General features: G+C 40.4%; 2 protein-coding genes across 2 annotated transcripts; one reads left to right on the top strand and one right to left on the bottom strand.

The window, feature by feature from the left end:
* The first annotated feature begins 1,061 nt into the window (after positions 1-1,061).
* LOC118423802 lies at positions 1,062-3,981 on the top strand. The gene is made up of 3 exons (XM_035832037.1): positions 1,062-1,344; positions 1,955-2,222; positions 2,664-3,981. Exons 1-3 carry the CDS (start codon positions 1,276-1,278, stop codon positions 2,720-2,722), a joined length of 396 nt encoding a protein of 131 aa, XP_035687930.1. The 5' UTR covers positions 1,062-1,275; the 3' UTR covers positions 2,723-3,981.
* Positions 3,982-6,357: 2,376 nt separating this feature from the next.
* LOC118424925 (proline-rich protein 2-like) lies at positions 6,358-16,733 on the bottom strand. Its single transcript, XM_035833731.1, has 8 exons — positions 16,709-16,733; positions 16,244-16,420; positions 14,806-15,168; positions 12,214-12,631; positions 11,707-11,870; positions 10,397-10,429; positions 9,072-9,173; positions 6,358-8,723 (listed from the first exon to the last, which is right to left on the bottom strand). The coding sequence occupies exons 1-8, from the start codon at positions 16,731-16,733 to the stop codon at positions 8,680-8,682; spliced, it is 1,326 nt and encodes a 441-aa protein (XP_035689624.1). The 3' UTR covers positions 6,358-8,679.

Raw genomic sequence — 16,733 nt, 5'->3', positions numbered from 1 at the left:
ACGAGGAAACGAAAGCTAGAAAATGTCCCATCCTATTTTAAGAGCCGTCACACATACTGCACACCTTGTTTCCATAGTGACGGAATAATAAGCATTTGGTGTCAGTCCACAACTTTATTTACACATTGGCCGTGGTCAACAAGCAATGTAGGATGTTACCTTAGAACGTCAAATGGTGTTGAAACGTATAAGAAAAGAAACACCCGAGTCATCAGAGTCTCAAGCTACAAGTGTCCAACGTTTGCGGAAGTTAGATTCTGTGAGCACCCAAGTTCGTATCGTGGCGTTTTGAGCTTCAATCCGCAAAGTTTATGCTGTATCTTCATATTGACAGTTGCCTGTATAATACAAAGGGTTGTACTTGAATGTGAAAGACCTTTCAAAAATGGGGCCCGTTGCTTCCACGATTGACCGCCCTGGTGACTTTCTATCGAAAAGAGTTGGCCCGGACTTTCTTCTTGTTCGACGCCCCGCCATGGCAAACAACTATCAGCTCGGGTCCATACTGTCGGACGGTGGAAGGGATGGTGCAGGAAAAACCATTCTAGTGAGGTACGCAAGTGATAACGTTTTCCATATCTTTTACCATGACTGTTTGGGGTGACAGGGTTGATTTTGGAGCCATCTTGAATCGTAAAGGTGGTATCTCACTGCACTTGTGGCACCGGTGCGGTACTGTGAGGTTCGTTCACTGCTGTTGTGATATTTTCGCCGATTTTTTTATAATTTAGATGTTGCGTAATACGTTGAAGTATGACTTAGAGGACAACAAAATACACAAACGTAAGAAAATTCGTTGTTTATCTCTGAAATTCGTTGAGTAATCTTTCGAGCCCCCAGTGCCGCACCGGTACCCCAAGTACAGTGAGGTACCACCTTTGTAAGATAACAGTCATTCAAAGTTACCTTCAACTTCAAGCAACGTACAGTTTGCCAACATGTAGATCTTAGCATATTCTGTATCTCGGTCCATTGTTTTACGCGCCGACATGTTTGTTTACCTACCAACACAGCCATGCTGGCACGACGCCAGGGATGAGATTACAGCATCAGGTAACGGACCATGCCTTCGCCGGTGACCTGCGCAAAGCTCCGAATCTGGGACCCTACATAAACGACAGACTTTTGCACAACACAAACAAAAGCGGAGGTGTCTACGCCAAATTCTCTCCCGTAGAGTTTGACATATCTGCGAAATCGGTCAATTATGCTGGCTTTTCGTTCAAAAAATGCAGACTACATTCTATAGATGAGGAACATTTCCGACTACGGCTGATGGGAAAGGGACTTAACCAAGAAGCTATCGGTATCCGGGGAAAGGATCATTTCTTTCTTATAGCAGAGGTAAGAATTTGCATTTGATCTATATTCTTCCACGTTAGAGAAGGTTTTGATGAGGAATCAATGTTTGTATCTGACACTACATCTAAAACTTGTGACAAAATTCTATTCGAAAACGTTGATTTGCGAAACAGTATTTTTGGACAGTATCTTTCAACACACTTCAACTAACTTCCATTGCCTTGAAGGAACATACCACTATTTCTGCGATCAAACAATTTTTGCCATTCTGCATGTTTTAGAAACAAGGCAGAGCTTGCAAGTGAACTCATACTGTGGAAGCCAGCACACGGGTATGCACATTAAGGGCGACCCCGTCTAACCTACATAGACCAAATTGCCCGTGATGTGGGGCTTCGGGTCGAGGACCTAAAGAACGCTATGGGGGACAGAGATGTCTGGAAGGAGAGGGTGGACTTGGTCCGGGCAAGCAGCCCGCGATGATGATGATGATGCAAAAAATATGCTCAAAAAGGATATATGGCTTTACCTTTGCGCCAAGTTTCATTTCATTTGCTGGATAAAGGAGCTTGCCATATATAGAACCAATTGCATCTCATTTTGACTCACTCTCGTAAATATGCTAATAATACAGCTTTAATTTCTACCTCAGGCATTCAGAGCCGAAAGCGTCACCCTTGCGCATGGGCAGAGAACAGACGTATCAGCTGAAGTCGGCGTGGATGTGGACACTTATGGCGCTGGTGCGCAGGTGCAGTATCGTGGCCGAGGGATACAACGCTCAAACATAGGTCCTGGAACTCTGGCCTTCAAATTTGTAGAAGTGAAATACGACATGTATGGAACAATAACAGGCATGAATCTGGTACAGAACCCGCGGGAGAGTTTCGTCTTAGAGTCCAGCATCGAGAAGGAAGAAGGTATCTTGAGTTTGTGAACAGTAAATAGTTCCGAAAATAATTTCATCGGGCTGGTGAAACATAGGATATTACAGTTTTCTTATATATTACAAATAGACAAGTAACGCCTCTCACATGCTTACGTTTAGAGGGGGAATGCAAACTTTGGGGATTGTGTGCTAGTCGCAAAAGCGCCACCTACTTCGGCTACATATATACAGCGGCGAGAAGCTCTGGGGAAGATGTCTTTAGAGACATTGCAAAAGAACACTCCAATATCCTATGTTGTAAGTAGTATTCTAATCATTAATTCAAAGTGCTACGTTGCCCATACTAAAACAAGGTACATTGTGTCCCAGTGTGTTATTTCTCTTAACGGTTATCTTATATTTTAATGAAGTGGTTGTCTTGTGATGAATTATTAAATAAATGAAATATTGACCATGTACTGTTTTTTTTCAGACCAGACCCCAGCTTTGGCTAGGCTTCCAACTTTTTCACCTGACAGCAGTTACGTTTGAAGAGCATTACATATATACAAGATGGGAAGTGACACTAATGTAACGTTAACGTTCTACTCAATTGACACTACGTAGCAATTACCAATTGTCATTACGAAGGCCACTTCAAATTTGTCACGGATTATATGAATAGGACAGAAACTTAATCTCTTTCCCTTGGTCAGAAAAATCGATGCTCAACAATATTACAACAGTAGCTAGTTGGTTATAGAGGCACCAGAATATATAGATAAATAGATGACATATAGGACTTATATATTCACTAATTGTGATTACATTGTAAGATTATACGTCGCACTGTATTATTACTTTCCATCTAGAATCTGCTGTTCACAATGAAAGTTAGGCTACTTCCTCTAGGTACATTGATGAAGGTTACTCCAGGTAAAAAAATCCTGACGATTCGATCTCTTAACTGGATAAGATATAGATGCTACATCCGGACGTTTTGAGTGACATCCATCACTCTTCTACATCGTCATAAGAATGGACTGGCAGAACGAGTCAATACTGTACTAGTATTTTTTTTTCCGTTTACATGTAATAGTACAGTAGAAACCGTTTAACTGCACAAATCATTTGCCAGCGTAATGCGATTGAAAGAACATACCACATGATATGTATTCGTTCAAAAGATTGAATTTTCTTTAAACACTTTCTCTAGAGTTTCCCTCTAAGGTCGATAACCCTATTCGGGTCCCTGACACCCTTGTACCAAACTAAAGAAGCGACCAGAACAACCCCGGACAGCACGCCTACGATGGTCAAGATCAAATGCTCGCTGTTCCAATACGTTGCCGAAGAACCACCTGAAAATAGAGGCAGAAAAATAAGACCCAAAACTGGGCTTAAACGTAACATAAGCGTAACGTTTATTCACTCTTTCCGCAACTTAACTACCCTATACGTACGTAAATATTGCCTTTCATTTACCTTTTGGGTACGTTCTGATCGACACGTCTTTGTACTTCTTCATGTGTCTTTCAGTAACTATTACTAGAGCTACGAGTATATGGTATTCCGCAATATTCAGACGGTCGTATCATTTACGGATGATCTGACACGGAAAGTATACGTATCTGTGCTGCAAGCATGATTAATATGTCGTAAGCATGCAAATGTGACTTTGCCACACAGCAACACCTCCGAATATGCTTCTTATAGCCATGCAAACAAAAATGCATGTCATTTTCTTGAAACTCAAATAAAAGGATACAAGGCAAAACATGCGGCAGAAGTCCTAGACCTGACTAAGTCAAATTTCTTTGCTTTACTATCTACAAATAAAATCTCTAAGTTGTTACCTTGGCTATCGCAATGGATATGACAGGACCGAGTATCGACGTGATGGCTTGGAAAGCAGCAGGGTTCGCTGTACCTGGTACGTGTCTGCGTTCCTATATAACATATAGATCGGTATGACAACTCATGTAGTCTAGTACTTAGGCATCGAAATGATGATAGTAACTGTAATGAGAATGAACTATTGACGAAATAGAAAATAATTTCACACAACAAAGTTGGGTACTTGGGTAGCTTTCGAGACGCTCTCTGTCTCTTTTTCAATCAGGTAGATTTCGTCGTGAGTTTTCTGGAGGATGACGTTTTTCTCTAGTTTATAAATGACTCCCCGTCTAAGATATGCTCACCTTCTCCACAAGTCTGTGAACAGGAGCTCCAAGCGTGCCAGTTGCCCCACTCACACGAGCAGCACGACTGGGTGTTACACGTCATGGTCTCACTGTCAGAGCTGGGATAACAGCAGGAGTCTCGGTGTCTTGTCCGAGACATTGTACCTGGGATACATTGGGACCAGATCAAACATTAAAATCAGTTTGTACGGATAGAAGGGTCATTGGACCAGTCTACCGCCCTGAGAACCATGAACACCGCTGTAAAGGTGACACAGATCGAGAGAGCCAACCAATAAGAGAGTGGATACGTGTCCATCAACGTTTGGCCTTTGTACTTTTTGTTTGAATTTCTTAATTTTGATTGGCATATGTTGGGCTATAGCATCGGTCCTTTGCAGGACGTTGATATCATTATGAAAATTGTTGTCTTTAAAAATTAGAGGACGCAAGTTGATCAAATTCAATCTTAGTTTTGCATTGAAGAAGGGGCAATATGAATTGAGGTACCAGGGCATTCATTGCCAATGGCCAACAAAGATATGAAACAAGAAAGCAAGGGGCCATGTTTGGGCTTGGTCAAAACTTTTCACCGTGAAAACTTAATCAAACGTAATTAAAGTTGACACAACACCTCGGCCACAGGTGCGTGAACAGCTGCTCCATGAGCCCCAGGACCTCCAGCTGCAGCTGCAGCAGCTGTGGGTGTTGCAGGTGCCCGTCTGGGTGTCAAAGTTTGGAAAACAACAGTGGCTGCGGTGTCGGAATCTCAAACGAGTTCCTGTGTGATACGAAACAAAATAAATATCTTCATCAATAAAGTTAAGGAAAGGAACATTTTAAAGAATGACTTTGCAACAGAATTGGCTACACCAAAAGTAAAGTTACAATACAAAGTGATCATGAGGAACGGAACAAAACATGCTTTTGGCTGACAGGTCCAGCAACTGCTGAGGAATATGTGAGACATTTGATATGGCATATGGGAAACGTGACGAGTTGATGAGATACTAGCTAACGTTACCCTGCAACCCTAAACTGAAGTGAATACAAATTTAACAAATGATTAATATCACTAGGCATACCTCCATCACATCTCTCTGAACAGCTTGTCCAGGAGCCCCATAAACCCCATGGACAGTCACAGCGGCGGTTGCGGGACCCCTCCACCGTGGCCACCGCCCCAAGAACCATCAACACCACGATCACAGCGGTGCAAAGACGGGCCGTTTCTGCAACCATTTCTGAATAGTGTTTGATTGAAATATCGAATCACGTTTCGTTTCAGAGACAAAGATGTTGACATCTTTAAACGGGTTCAGACAGTTGTGCTAAGATGCGCAGAATCGTCTTATTTGAGACCGAACGGTTGGGTGTCATAACCTCGAAAATTACCCGGGCCCCAATATCTCCAATTTTCGGAATTTTTCTTGCCAGCTTTATTACACAAAAAGTACCACCAACATACGGACTTAAATTTTCAAACTCACCTTGTCAAATGCTGATGTTTAGACACGTGTCTCTTCTAAAACTAGGACATATGAAGAATGTCACAGGTAACAATCGCAGAGGTTTATACTGAACCGGAATATAGAAAATGTTATATGTATATAATTTTCGTGCACCTGTTGCAATCAAATGCAATGAATTATTAACACAAAGGCACGTAAATGTATATATTTGATGTCGAATTCACCGCGAAGCTGCTTTTATGAAAATTACAATTAACTATTAACCAGTACCGCCAAAAGCTGTTATTATCTCCAATATAAGTGTAGACTGTATTACAGCGCATTTGCCCATGCGTGCGTGAACAATTCTTATTACAAGAGAAACTACATGTGTATAGCACTTTTGTCCGTGCGTACGACGTTTGAGGTGAAGCTCCAACCCCATCCCCAAACACGTAAGGGACTGTAGGCTATAGGTGCCAATCTTAATGACCATTCTAATGTGTTTTGTACTTTTCTATTCATATGCATGCGAAGGGAAGACACATAGTGCAGAACTTATACTGATTGTTTTATTGTCAAATGTTAGTACTTTGCATACAGGTTCATTTTCCTCACCTTGCCATGTTCTACAAATTTACAGTTTTACTGCCTACAATATTCAATAGAAAATTTGTAGAGGTCTTAACGGCAGCATTTCTCTTTAAAGTCATAACAAAAAAGTTCATTCCTAAAATAGGATTAATCAAGTCCAGAAATAAGCAGAAATTCGACATGAAACATAGTTTTACATGTGGTATTATTGGAAAGCCACAGAGCAATTGGGCCCCCATTTCTAGTGGTCTCTTCCAAACTTTACTGGTATGATATGCTTGTCTGGACTGACTCACTTCCACATATAGGGATGTAACCTTCATGTTGTACCTTAATAAGAAATGCTGCATTTATTATTCATAACTTTGCGAAAACATAAGATTTCTGATTATAGTACAATGCACCTGCTTTGACGTAAATATTGACAAAATACAAGGAGGAAAAAAATCATCTTACCACAAATATCTTTTTAGAACTATGAAAACCCCACCTGAAAAAAAAGGGTCAACTGATAATGTAAATGTTGACTCTTTTCATCAAGAAATTACTAGGTGCTCGGAAATGCTGCATCATACATAATAGTATAATACATCTGTACAGGTAATATTTCTGCACATATCTAACATAGCTCTCTCTCTTTTTGTAAAACCTTCTGTATGGAGAAATTTGCCAGCAAATATTTGGACGATGTACGTCCGGACAATTTTGCTAAGACTGAAGCACATACTGCTCTTTTTCATCGTCTTTTTCTAAAAACTACTCGCTGTGCCCAACATGTCTCATTACAGTGCTGACTCTCATTATTATCTTTATATGCTGAAAAAAAGCAAAATATTCAGCATAACAGCATCTTAATACAATATTCTCATTGGAAACAATTCAACCATTTCTAGCTCCATCGAATTCCCACATAAATTATGATAATGTGACTGATACCTGCAAGATTCTCACCACCCCTATAATCAAATGGATTGCTCCTCACAAATTCGGTGACCTAACCATTAAGACTGTACCATTTTCAAGGGGTAGGGTGCACTGTAATGTAAGTACCTATTTTACCTCAAGTGGTGTGCTAAAACAATACGAGCGGCTTGTACCATCGGACATGGTTTTTTTAATTCAAAGGATGGTTTCCTACTACTAGTACATTTACGTTGTTGCATAATATAATTAATTGTAGAAACAAAGAAACGTAGCTGAATGTCAGCCAGAGAAAACTACAGCTAACGACTATTTCAATTTTACAAAAAAAATTCCTTCCACCCCTCTATGCAAAGTTGCGTTGTCCAATCCCTGCAGCAATATCATCTGGTTTTGGGCTGTACTATTGTAAATAAAGGGGCGGAGGGATCCAAGACAGATACTACAGCAGTAACTAGGTACATGTGGGGCCATAGCTTATCAATTCTGGGTATCTCGCCATAGAGAGAAAAATAATCATCTTCTTTTCACCTATGTATAACAGCTCTGCATAATATGGTATTGTCATGTGACTTCAAACAATAATATACCAAGTTTTCCCCCATAACTGTACATATATAAGGTCACTTTGTCCATATGCCTTTTTACATTATACACCTCTAGTTATTATAACAATGTACTCTACACAAGTTGTCCTTGTGAAGGAACAGCCCACTGAATCAGCATTACAACATTGTGTACAAAACATTGGTGCTATACAGATAGTCTACATGACTGTCAACAACACAGAAGTATGGAAGCCTATGATTAAATGTGTACATTTTGATTTCATCTTTCTGTACAGTAAGTGTGAATTTAGCTTTTAAAATGATTTCTGGCAGCCAAAGTGATGAATAATTAGCACATGAATAACAAAAACAGACTTCTGCTCGTGGCGTCGCAAAAAACATGTTTGACATTATAGCGCACATGCAAAAAACTGTTTTACAAGTCTTGAAAGTATTGCTTTTTTCTTTATCTTGCCTATGAACATGGTAACAATTTTGTAAATGAACGTCTCATAATGCCAACTCACTGGACAGTCCCTTTCAAGTGTGATGATGATGCTCTCCCCAGAATTGAGATGGCATGGCCCGTTGGACGAACAAAACAAGGATTGACAACAATTCTTCATCGTTTTTAACCTCAAAGTCTTGCTGTTACATTCTACAGTCTATCTCTCCCTTAATTATAAGGGTTTTTACCCTGAAATTGGAATATGTAAAGCGTCATAAGCTGAAGATGTGCTAATCCTTGTTTTGTCAGCCCATGCCTAACTGCAGACTGCAGGTTACGTGTCAGGTGCAAGGTGGCGCTGCTATCACCGCTTGGGTGGGGGAGGGGGCACTCCTCTTTGTCTTGTTGCTACAAAAAGAATGAAAAACAAGACATCCATGAAACAAAGAATCTAGATATTATACAGTTATACTATGATGAAGATTAGACATCCAGTTAATATGATACAAAATATAGCAGTTATGCAAGCAACTATATATATGTATGATTTTGGATACAGCATATAGCAGTTATTCAAGATTTTGGGTATGGTTTTCTAAAATCATGCCTAAGTTACTATTTGGCATGTTATACACATTACAACCTGTTAAATCATTTATTCCAACACAAGAATTTTGTAATAACCACACATATTCATCTTCACTAGTTACTCTTATATATTAAAGCACATTATCAATGATATACTATCCTACCCACCTGATTTGTTTTTAATCTTGCTAGGGTACGTCTTGTTGGTTTTCTCAAAGGGGGGAGGAATAGGCAGACTCTGCGGAAAGTTGAACCTCGCTTCAAATTCATCTGAAGCACAAACAACAAACAAACAAAACTTGGTGTTAAAAGAAGTTTAACCTGGCTTAACATACATCTGTAGCACAAACAAACAAACAAACAACAAACAAAACCTGGTGTCAGAAGGATTTCTCAACAAAGCAGAGTAATACCAAACAATGTACATTTGTAGTTAGTCAAGCAACAGGACATGATTTTCAAAGCGGTCAGACATTTCCGACAGCATCCGCTGTCTTTTGTCAGTGACACAGAGTAAGATTAGTTGAAAAGCAGAAACTATGAATTGATGTGTTACAGTTCAAACCTATATTTGTCCCAACCTCTATACAGGGACCACCAGTGGCCATTGTGACTACTTTTTGATGGTCTCTTAGAAATTGTTTTGTCTAAGTATCCTGTCTATGAAGGCCACCTTCATGTGTAATGTGACCATGTTGTTTAAGTCCCTTTCAGTGGTGACTGTAGACATGACCTTACAAGTTTCTTGGAGAACTTCCACAAGTTGTGACAAACAATGGAACAGTTTTATAGGAAAGGACAAAGAAAATAAGGTACTAATTAGTTACAGCAATAGAGAGGCATTGCAAAAAAAGTACCCCAACCTTAAGTACCCCTAAGTTAATAAGGAGTAGTTGAAAAATGATCTGAAAGGATGGGCAACCCCCCAGAGTATTTAATTGAATACTCCATGGAGTATATCATAGTGTATTTTTGTATGACATACTAAGTGCATTTTTATACGCACAGAAAGGCGATGGGATATTCTTGCTACAAGTAAGTAGGAGGCCAAACATTTTTGTCTTGTGTATCTGGAAAGGCTTCTGTATGATGGTACAAGTATAATTTATACTTTTCCAAATTGAAGACTATCACCAAAGAATTTCTTAAGAGTTCTAGGGAATATCTGGTGAGATTTTGATGTTTTTCACTTGTTGAAGTTATGGTGTTTCTTTTACTATAACAAACTAATCTACTACATTGTCAAACAATCAAATCCATTATGCTTATACACTATGTTCTAGGCTCTGGATTAGCTGCTGCTTGGTTAGAAGTTACAAGTACAACAAAAAACAGCAAAAACATATGGATCACTATCGTTTGTATACAGATGTCAACACAACAATGCTACTCAAACAAAACCTATAAGTGACAAGGAAGAGCTACATGCTATGTGAAGACAGAACACAACATATTGCCACCACAAAGCCATCCAAAACTAAACCTACACGTACTTGCGCTGGTTAGTGAATACCTCTTGGCATGTACTAGAAGGAAAACAAATCGTTATGGTATACTGTCCAAACAAAGTATGGTGTGTTGTTTTCAACCAGGCAGTGTGACAACATACAACATGCAACTGAAACGTGTCAAGGTGCAATGCAGGACAAATCTGTTAGGGGGAGCTTTAGAACAGTACACAAAGCTGCAGAAATAAGGATGGAAAAGCAAAGAGATGAGAACAGAGGAGAGCCCGAAGGTAGGATACTCACAGTTCATATCATAGAAGCCATACATTTTATACCATGTCCACCTATACCCAGCTACATGTGGTGTGAGTCCAGGAAAGGCACAAGAAAGAAAGGAACAGAGACATACAATGTACATATTTTAGAATGGAGGTGATAGCACACATGTGGAAGAAGCAGAACAACAGGGAGGTTTAATGGATGACATCACATCTACAAAATGGTAAAGACTTTTTAGTTTTGAAGCTCCAGGTATCATTACAATGATGAAGGTGCTGCACCTATATCTATTTATCATACTACGGTAGAACATCTTTCATACAGCTGTATATCTGCCATGCTACATTATCATTATGTGCGCTTCTTGTTGACAATTCACATGATGTTACCCAGTACACTGAGCTAAAGTTGTCTAGAAACAGAGCACCAGTTAAGTTAGAAACACCACAGAAGTTTACATCATTAAGGAAGAGGACAAGCAAGCCATTTCAGACACCTGTTCTGCTCTACTTTTCTCAGAAACATACAAATCTCAAAAGGTGAATATGCAATTCAAATCAATTAACAATGACAATCGTGAACCACAAAAAACACTACACAAGAAACAACTACATGTATCACAGAAGTACATGTATTTAGGACAGAACACATATTGTCAAGTGGAGGATTTCTATAACTTATAGAAGTAGATCATGATCTACATGTGTAAAAGTTATACATAATATAAGAACATTTCGAACACAGTAACACATTGTAACATCTGATTTTGTTGGCATACCTTTAGTTCTATAGAGAATAAAATAGAAGCATACCAACGCATTTACAAAGCTAACATATAGAAAGGGTTTAAATTTGACAATGCTAAACTTTCTTCCAAAACAAAGGTAATACACGAATCAAATTTTCAACAACAACTGTCGCCTTCTTCAGTATTGATATTGAAAATTAGCCTTTGAAACTTGATCCGTGAATACCTTTGTGTTGGGAGAAAGTTTAGCATGGTACTATGATCACTACCAACACAGATGAGCTTCCATGATAGAGGTTTAAATTGTTGGTATCATTTTAACACTCACCCGTTAGATCGCTTTTCTGAGGCACTCCAGGCATGGAAATCCTAGGCCCATTTCTTGTGGGAGGGGGAGGGGGTGGTGCTCCGCTAGGTCCCCTCGTGGGTGGGGGAGGGGGTTTCCCCCTTCCAGGGGGTGGAGGTGGAGGTGCCTGTGATGGCCCTCCTTCCCTGTAAGACAGGAGGTTTTCTTGTTGTCGGCATGTTTCAATTTTTGGTACCACATCAATGGAAAAGCTTCAATGACTTTTCTTTGTGTTGTACAATTACAATCATTTATTACTAGCAACTAGATTTTCATGTCAAGCATAATGATCAGAGTTCAACCTGCATTACCTTTGCCTGAAACAGTTGCAAAGCTCAGAATATTTCATTGATACTTAATACTGTTTTTTGATTCTTAATACTGTTCATATGTAAACATATTGATTAGTAGGTAAATTTTCATTCATGACACGCCCCAGTGATGAAAATAATATCAAGAAAAGATGAGAATAATGTCACGATCACTCACCTAAAGGATGCAGATCTATGTGGAGGTGGTGGAGGGGGTCTTTGGCCAGGGGGGCCTCCTGAGGGTGGAGAGGGTGGCCCCCCTCTTGTGAGAGGGGGTGGGGGCCCACGTGGTCTTGCACTGCTTGGTGGTGGAGGGGGTTTACTCTGCTGTGGGACAAGGGGTCTGGTTTGATGTGGGGGAGGGGGTCTTGATAGCTGTGGAGGTTGGGGTCTGTTAGTTTGTGGAGGAGGGGGTCTTGTCTGCTGAGGGGGAGGGGGTCTTGGGCCACGGCCACCAGGGGGTGGTGGAGGGGGTCCTTGTGTAGAACTGGGCCCGTTCATTCTAGGGGGGTATGCAGATGGCGGAGGGGGCGGCCGCACCATCTGTGGGGGTCCTTTTGAAGGGGGTGGAGGCCTCATGCCTCTTTGAGGGGGTCCTGAAAAAACAGCAAGATAATCTTCAATTCAAAACAGAGAAGTAGCTATATCTGAAACCAACAAACTTGAACATTAAAACAAACAAAAAGAATCATGTGCCTATGAAATAATAATGCCTTTGCCATATACAGCAATGGAGACAGTAGCTTTATTTAAAACTATGTTTTTAGCGACGCCTGATGGGCGAGCTTAATAGTATAGTGTGGAACCGTTTCCAAAGTATTCTAAAAACTGTATAGGAATGTCAGGAATGTCAAAAGTCCGCGCATGCGTAGTTGCATCATGCCGGACTGTACCATTACCTCCACGGGTAAGCTTTCCAGTCGCCCAGGGCACGTACGTGCTCAGCAGTGTTTTCCGTATTCGCGCAAGGCAATTTTTGATTGATAGCCGTGCAAAATTGAGAAAAGCCTAGGACTTCAGACGTACCCGAATTGTAGTATGTAGTATGGTGGTCATGCAAATGTAAACATTTGAAACAGGGGGTAAAAGATTGTGGAGATATGTTTCTCGGAAAATGACCTGTGAGTCGTGGAAATCACTTCCGGGTTCGTTCGTGGTTTATGTGTCCAGGAGTTTGGAAAGTTTGGTGGCCTTCTTCACCCTTAATATCTTTCTGTTTTCAAAAGTACAAACTGATGTGTGAAACAAGCATTGTTTGAGCTTAAAACATGTGGGGGTTGTGAGATAGCGATGTGATGGTTACCTTCGCCAAGAAAGTTATATTTTGGGTAGCGTTTGTATGTGTGTGCCGGTTGTAGAAGACCACCATAGCTCAAGAACGCCTGGATGAATTGTATTGATATTCGGTACGTGGGTAGGTCTTGTTGAGACCTGGAAGCGATAAGATTTTTGGCCTTCTAGTGGCCTGTTACGGTACTGCAGCGGAACTTCTTGGTTTGATATCTCGAGTTCTGGACATGCTGCGGCTATGAATCTTAAGTGGTAGACAGCTCTTGATGCTGTAAGTAAGTGGTATAGGTTTGGGCCCCTAGCGGCTTATTTTGGAACTGCAGGACAGGTGTCAGACTTCTAATCGGAATAACTAAAGAAGGGGTTGACGGATTGTTATGGTTTTTGGTATGTGGATAGGTTACGTGATGCTTAATATAATTACATATTAATTATGAAGAATTATGCAGAGTGGAAGCTAATTTGCATAATAAATTGGGAAACATGCTCAGCTCAATTAAAGGACCATTACAACATGTGACCTTTGTAACTGAGAAAGAGGAGAATATTGATAAATAAATGCATAATTTGCATGATTAATGAGAAAATGCTATAATGTCATTTTGATAAATGACGGGAACTTCTTACTTGTAGCATTTGGAAGTTATGTACAAGTGAACATCGTTTAACATTAACTATGCAAATTAGGTCCTAATTTGCATAAATTAGCAGAAAAGGCGACAAAAGTCTCCTTTCTTAACATATATTGCGCATGTCAATTTGTTGGAGATGATCAAGTTATATAGTTTATGCAAATGAGAGCCTTATTTGCATAATTCATGACAAACACAATTAATTCAGTAGAAAAATATTTTTATCTATCTATATATCTATATATATATCTATATCGATACTGGCAAAAACCCTTTTTTTAGCATATTGTTATTTAGCTAGAGAGGATGATCAACTGATATCATTCATGTAAAATGAGGCCCTGATTTGTAAAATCGATGAGGAGCATTTACATTAGTTCACCCTTCACTCACAAGGGACCCCCTTTGACAGCAATGCTCTATGAACATCGATCGCCAAACGAATGGAAGACGACTATTAAAACCCATTAACAACAACAATCTGTAAAACTTATAAACATTAAAACCGTCGCTATGGCAATAATTTTAATTGCCACACTTTTTGTTAGTGATGTCAAAAGTGCTCATCCTAGTTTTGTTCTAAGTGACAATGACAAACAGAACACAATAAAAATGAAAAGAGAAGCCACTCTTTGCTTCACAATCACATCGTATCTGACACACAAGTGGTACATGTAAAAGTAAAGGGGTATGTCCAACTGTATTAGCCTCCAGGCAGATCTACCAGTGGCATAAGGAGTTCAGCGGGTCTGCCGGTGGCTCAGAACACTGCTTGGCCAGCTAAACTCATTATGCCACTGGTAGATCTGCTTGGAGATTACAACTATATCAGTAATACAAAAACCTACCTGGTCTTGGGCCCCCTGGAGATGCTGACATCGGCCTTCCTGGTGGGGGAGGGGGTGGTCTGTTCCCAAAGGGGGGTGGTCCAGGTCTCACCCCCACTGGAGCGGAGGGGGGTCTGTGCTGACCTGAGGGGGGTCTTGGTTTATTTGAACTAGAGGGTGGTGGCGGGGGCAGGTTCCTGTTGCTGGGGGGTGGGGGTTGGGAGTTGTTGGGGGTGTGTCGCGGGACCGTGTTATTGTTGGCCTGACTGGGCATGGCGCGGGGCACCGTGCCGACGTTGTTTGCTGTGTTGTTGTTGCCTCGTCCGGCAAATCTGTTGTTGGGGCTCGGGCTGCGTTTGTTGTTTTCTGCATTTAGATTGCCACCTGGACACAGTAAATATATGGTAAATTAGTTAAGGCAGACATGTAGATAGGCAACTGTATTCCATTCAGACCAGGGCTTTCTCCAGGTTAATATTTTTTCTATCCCAATCATTGTTTGGAAGCCCATGTTGTTTTTGTAATCTTTTGCTAAACCTTTCATTTTAGATTACGAAAAGACTTTTCGTCAAATTCTTGTGACATTTTTTGGATGGAGTAGGGTGAAATTTTGTGCCAGTAGAGAGGAGCAGGTCCTGGAGACAGCAATATTGGTGGATAAGACACAAAGAATTTATAGATTCTTTGTACTTTCCATACACTCATATCCAAAACTAACAGAGCACACCACGAAAAATAAAAGTTGACTAAAACATAACTGGCTGTAAAAAAACACTAAAACCTGCAAATAAAATCACTGCCACATGAATCATGCGTTCACAAATGCCACTGCACAACAGTTAGAAGGTGTTAGGTCAGTGAGCCTTACCTATTGTGTAATATTTATACCTATGAAGAACTGGTGGTGGGGTGAGAGCAGAGAAAGATGTTAAAAGTTAGCAAGTCTGAAGAGAAAAAAGCATCTACATGTGGGGTGAAATACGGGCAAAACTGATTTCTTCTGACTTGTGCTTTCCTGTAAAAAGGTTTTGACCACTATCGATTCACCCATTCAACTTTAAACCAAGGCTTCATTACTTTATCACACAACATTCAATTTGCTTGGTCAAACTATTATCAATGTCTTTTGTCTGTTAGTAAAGTGTTACATCTTTTGGTCTTACTGTACAAACTGAAAGGATAGACTATGCAAAGAAATGATGTGCAGAAAATGTTACATATCTAGTCATTTGAATGTTACAATAGTTGGACAGAGTTGTGTAATATGGAAACAAAAGTTGTGTAATATGGAAACAAAAGCAATCCTACCTTGCAGATAACTAAAATTTCTAAACAACTTGTACATGTATTTCCCTTCTACATCTATCACAGTTTTCTGTGTCAAACAGGGATATTATATTGCAACCATTTTCACACAACACTAACAATAAAAACTTTATTCTGTAATGCAGTCTCTTACCTCCATCTTGCCTGAGTCCTGTAGATCTCAACTTGGGCATGCCTCCAGCAAAAAGGCCACCAAGGCCCATGGGAGCCCCTCCTCCTCCTCCTCCTCCTCCCCTGTCTCCTCCTCCTCTGTCCCCTCCCCCTGGTCTTACTCCTCCTCCTCCTCCTCCTCCTCCTGATGATGTTTTACCTGGAAAATGGTCAAGGGTCAAAGGTAAATGATCAAGAGTCAAATGGTGTCAAAGGTCAGTTATGGTTCATCTTTCTGCTCTTGGTCTTCCTCCTCCTCCTCCTGATGAGGTTTTACCTGGAAAATGGTCAAGGGTCAAAGGTAAGTGGTCAAGGGTCAAAAAGTGTCTTTGTCTTCCTGGTCTAACTCCTCCTCCTCCTGATGTTTTACCTGGATTAATGGTCAAAGGTCAAATAATGTCAAAGGTAAGTGGTCAAGGGTCAAATAGTGTCAAAGGTGGTCAGTTACAGTTCATCTTTCTCCTCCTCCTCAT

This window comes from Branchiostoma floridae, chromosome 10 (assembly GCF_000003815.2).
Source record: "Branchiostoma floridae strain S238N-H82 chromosome 10, Bfl_VNyyK, whole genome shotgun sequence".
NCBI classification, from domain to species: domain Eukaryota; kingdom Metazoa; phylum Chordata; class Leptocardii; order Amphioxiformes; family Branchiostomatidae; genus Branchiostoma; species Branchiostoma floridae.
The sequence above is the reverse complement of the archived record's forward strand: the minus strand, read 5'-3'. Positions and strand labels throughout refer to the sequence as shown.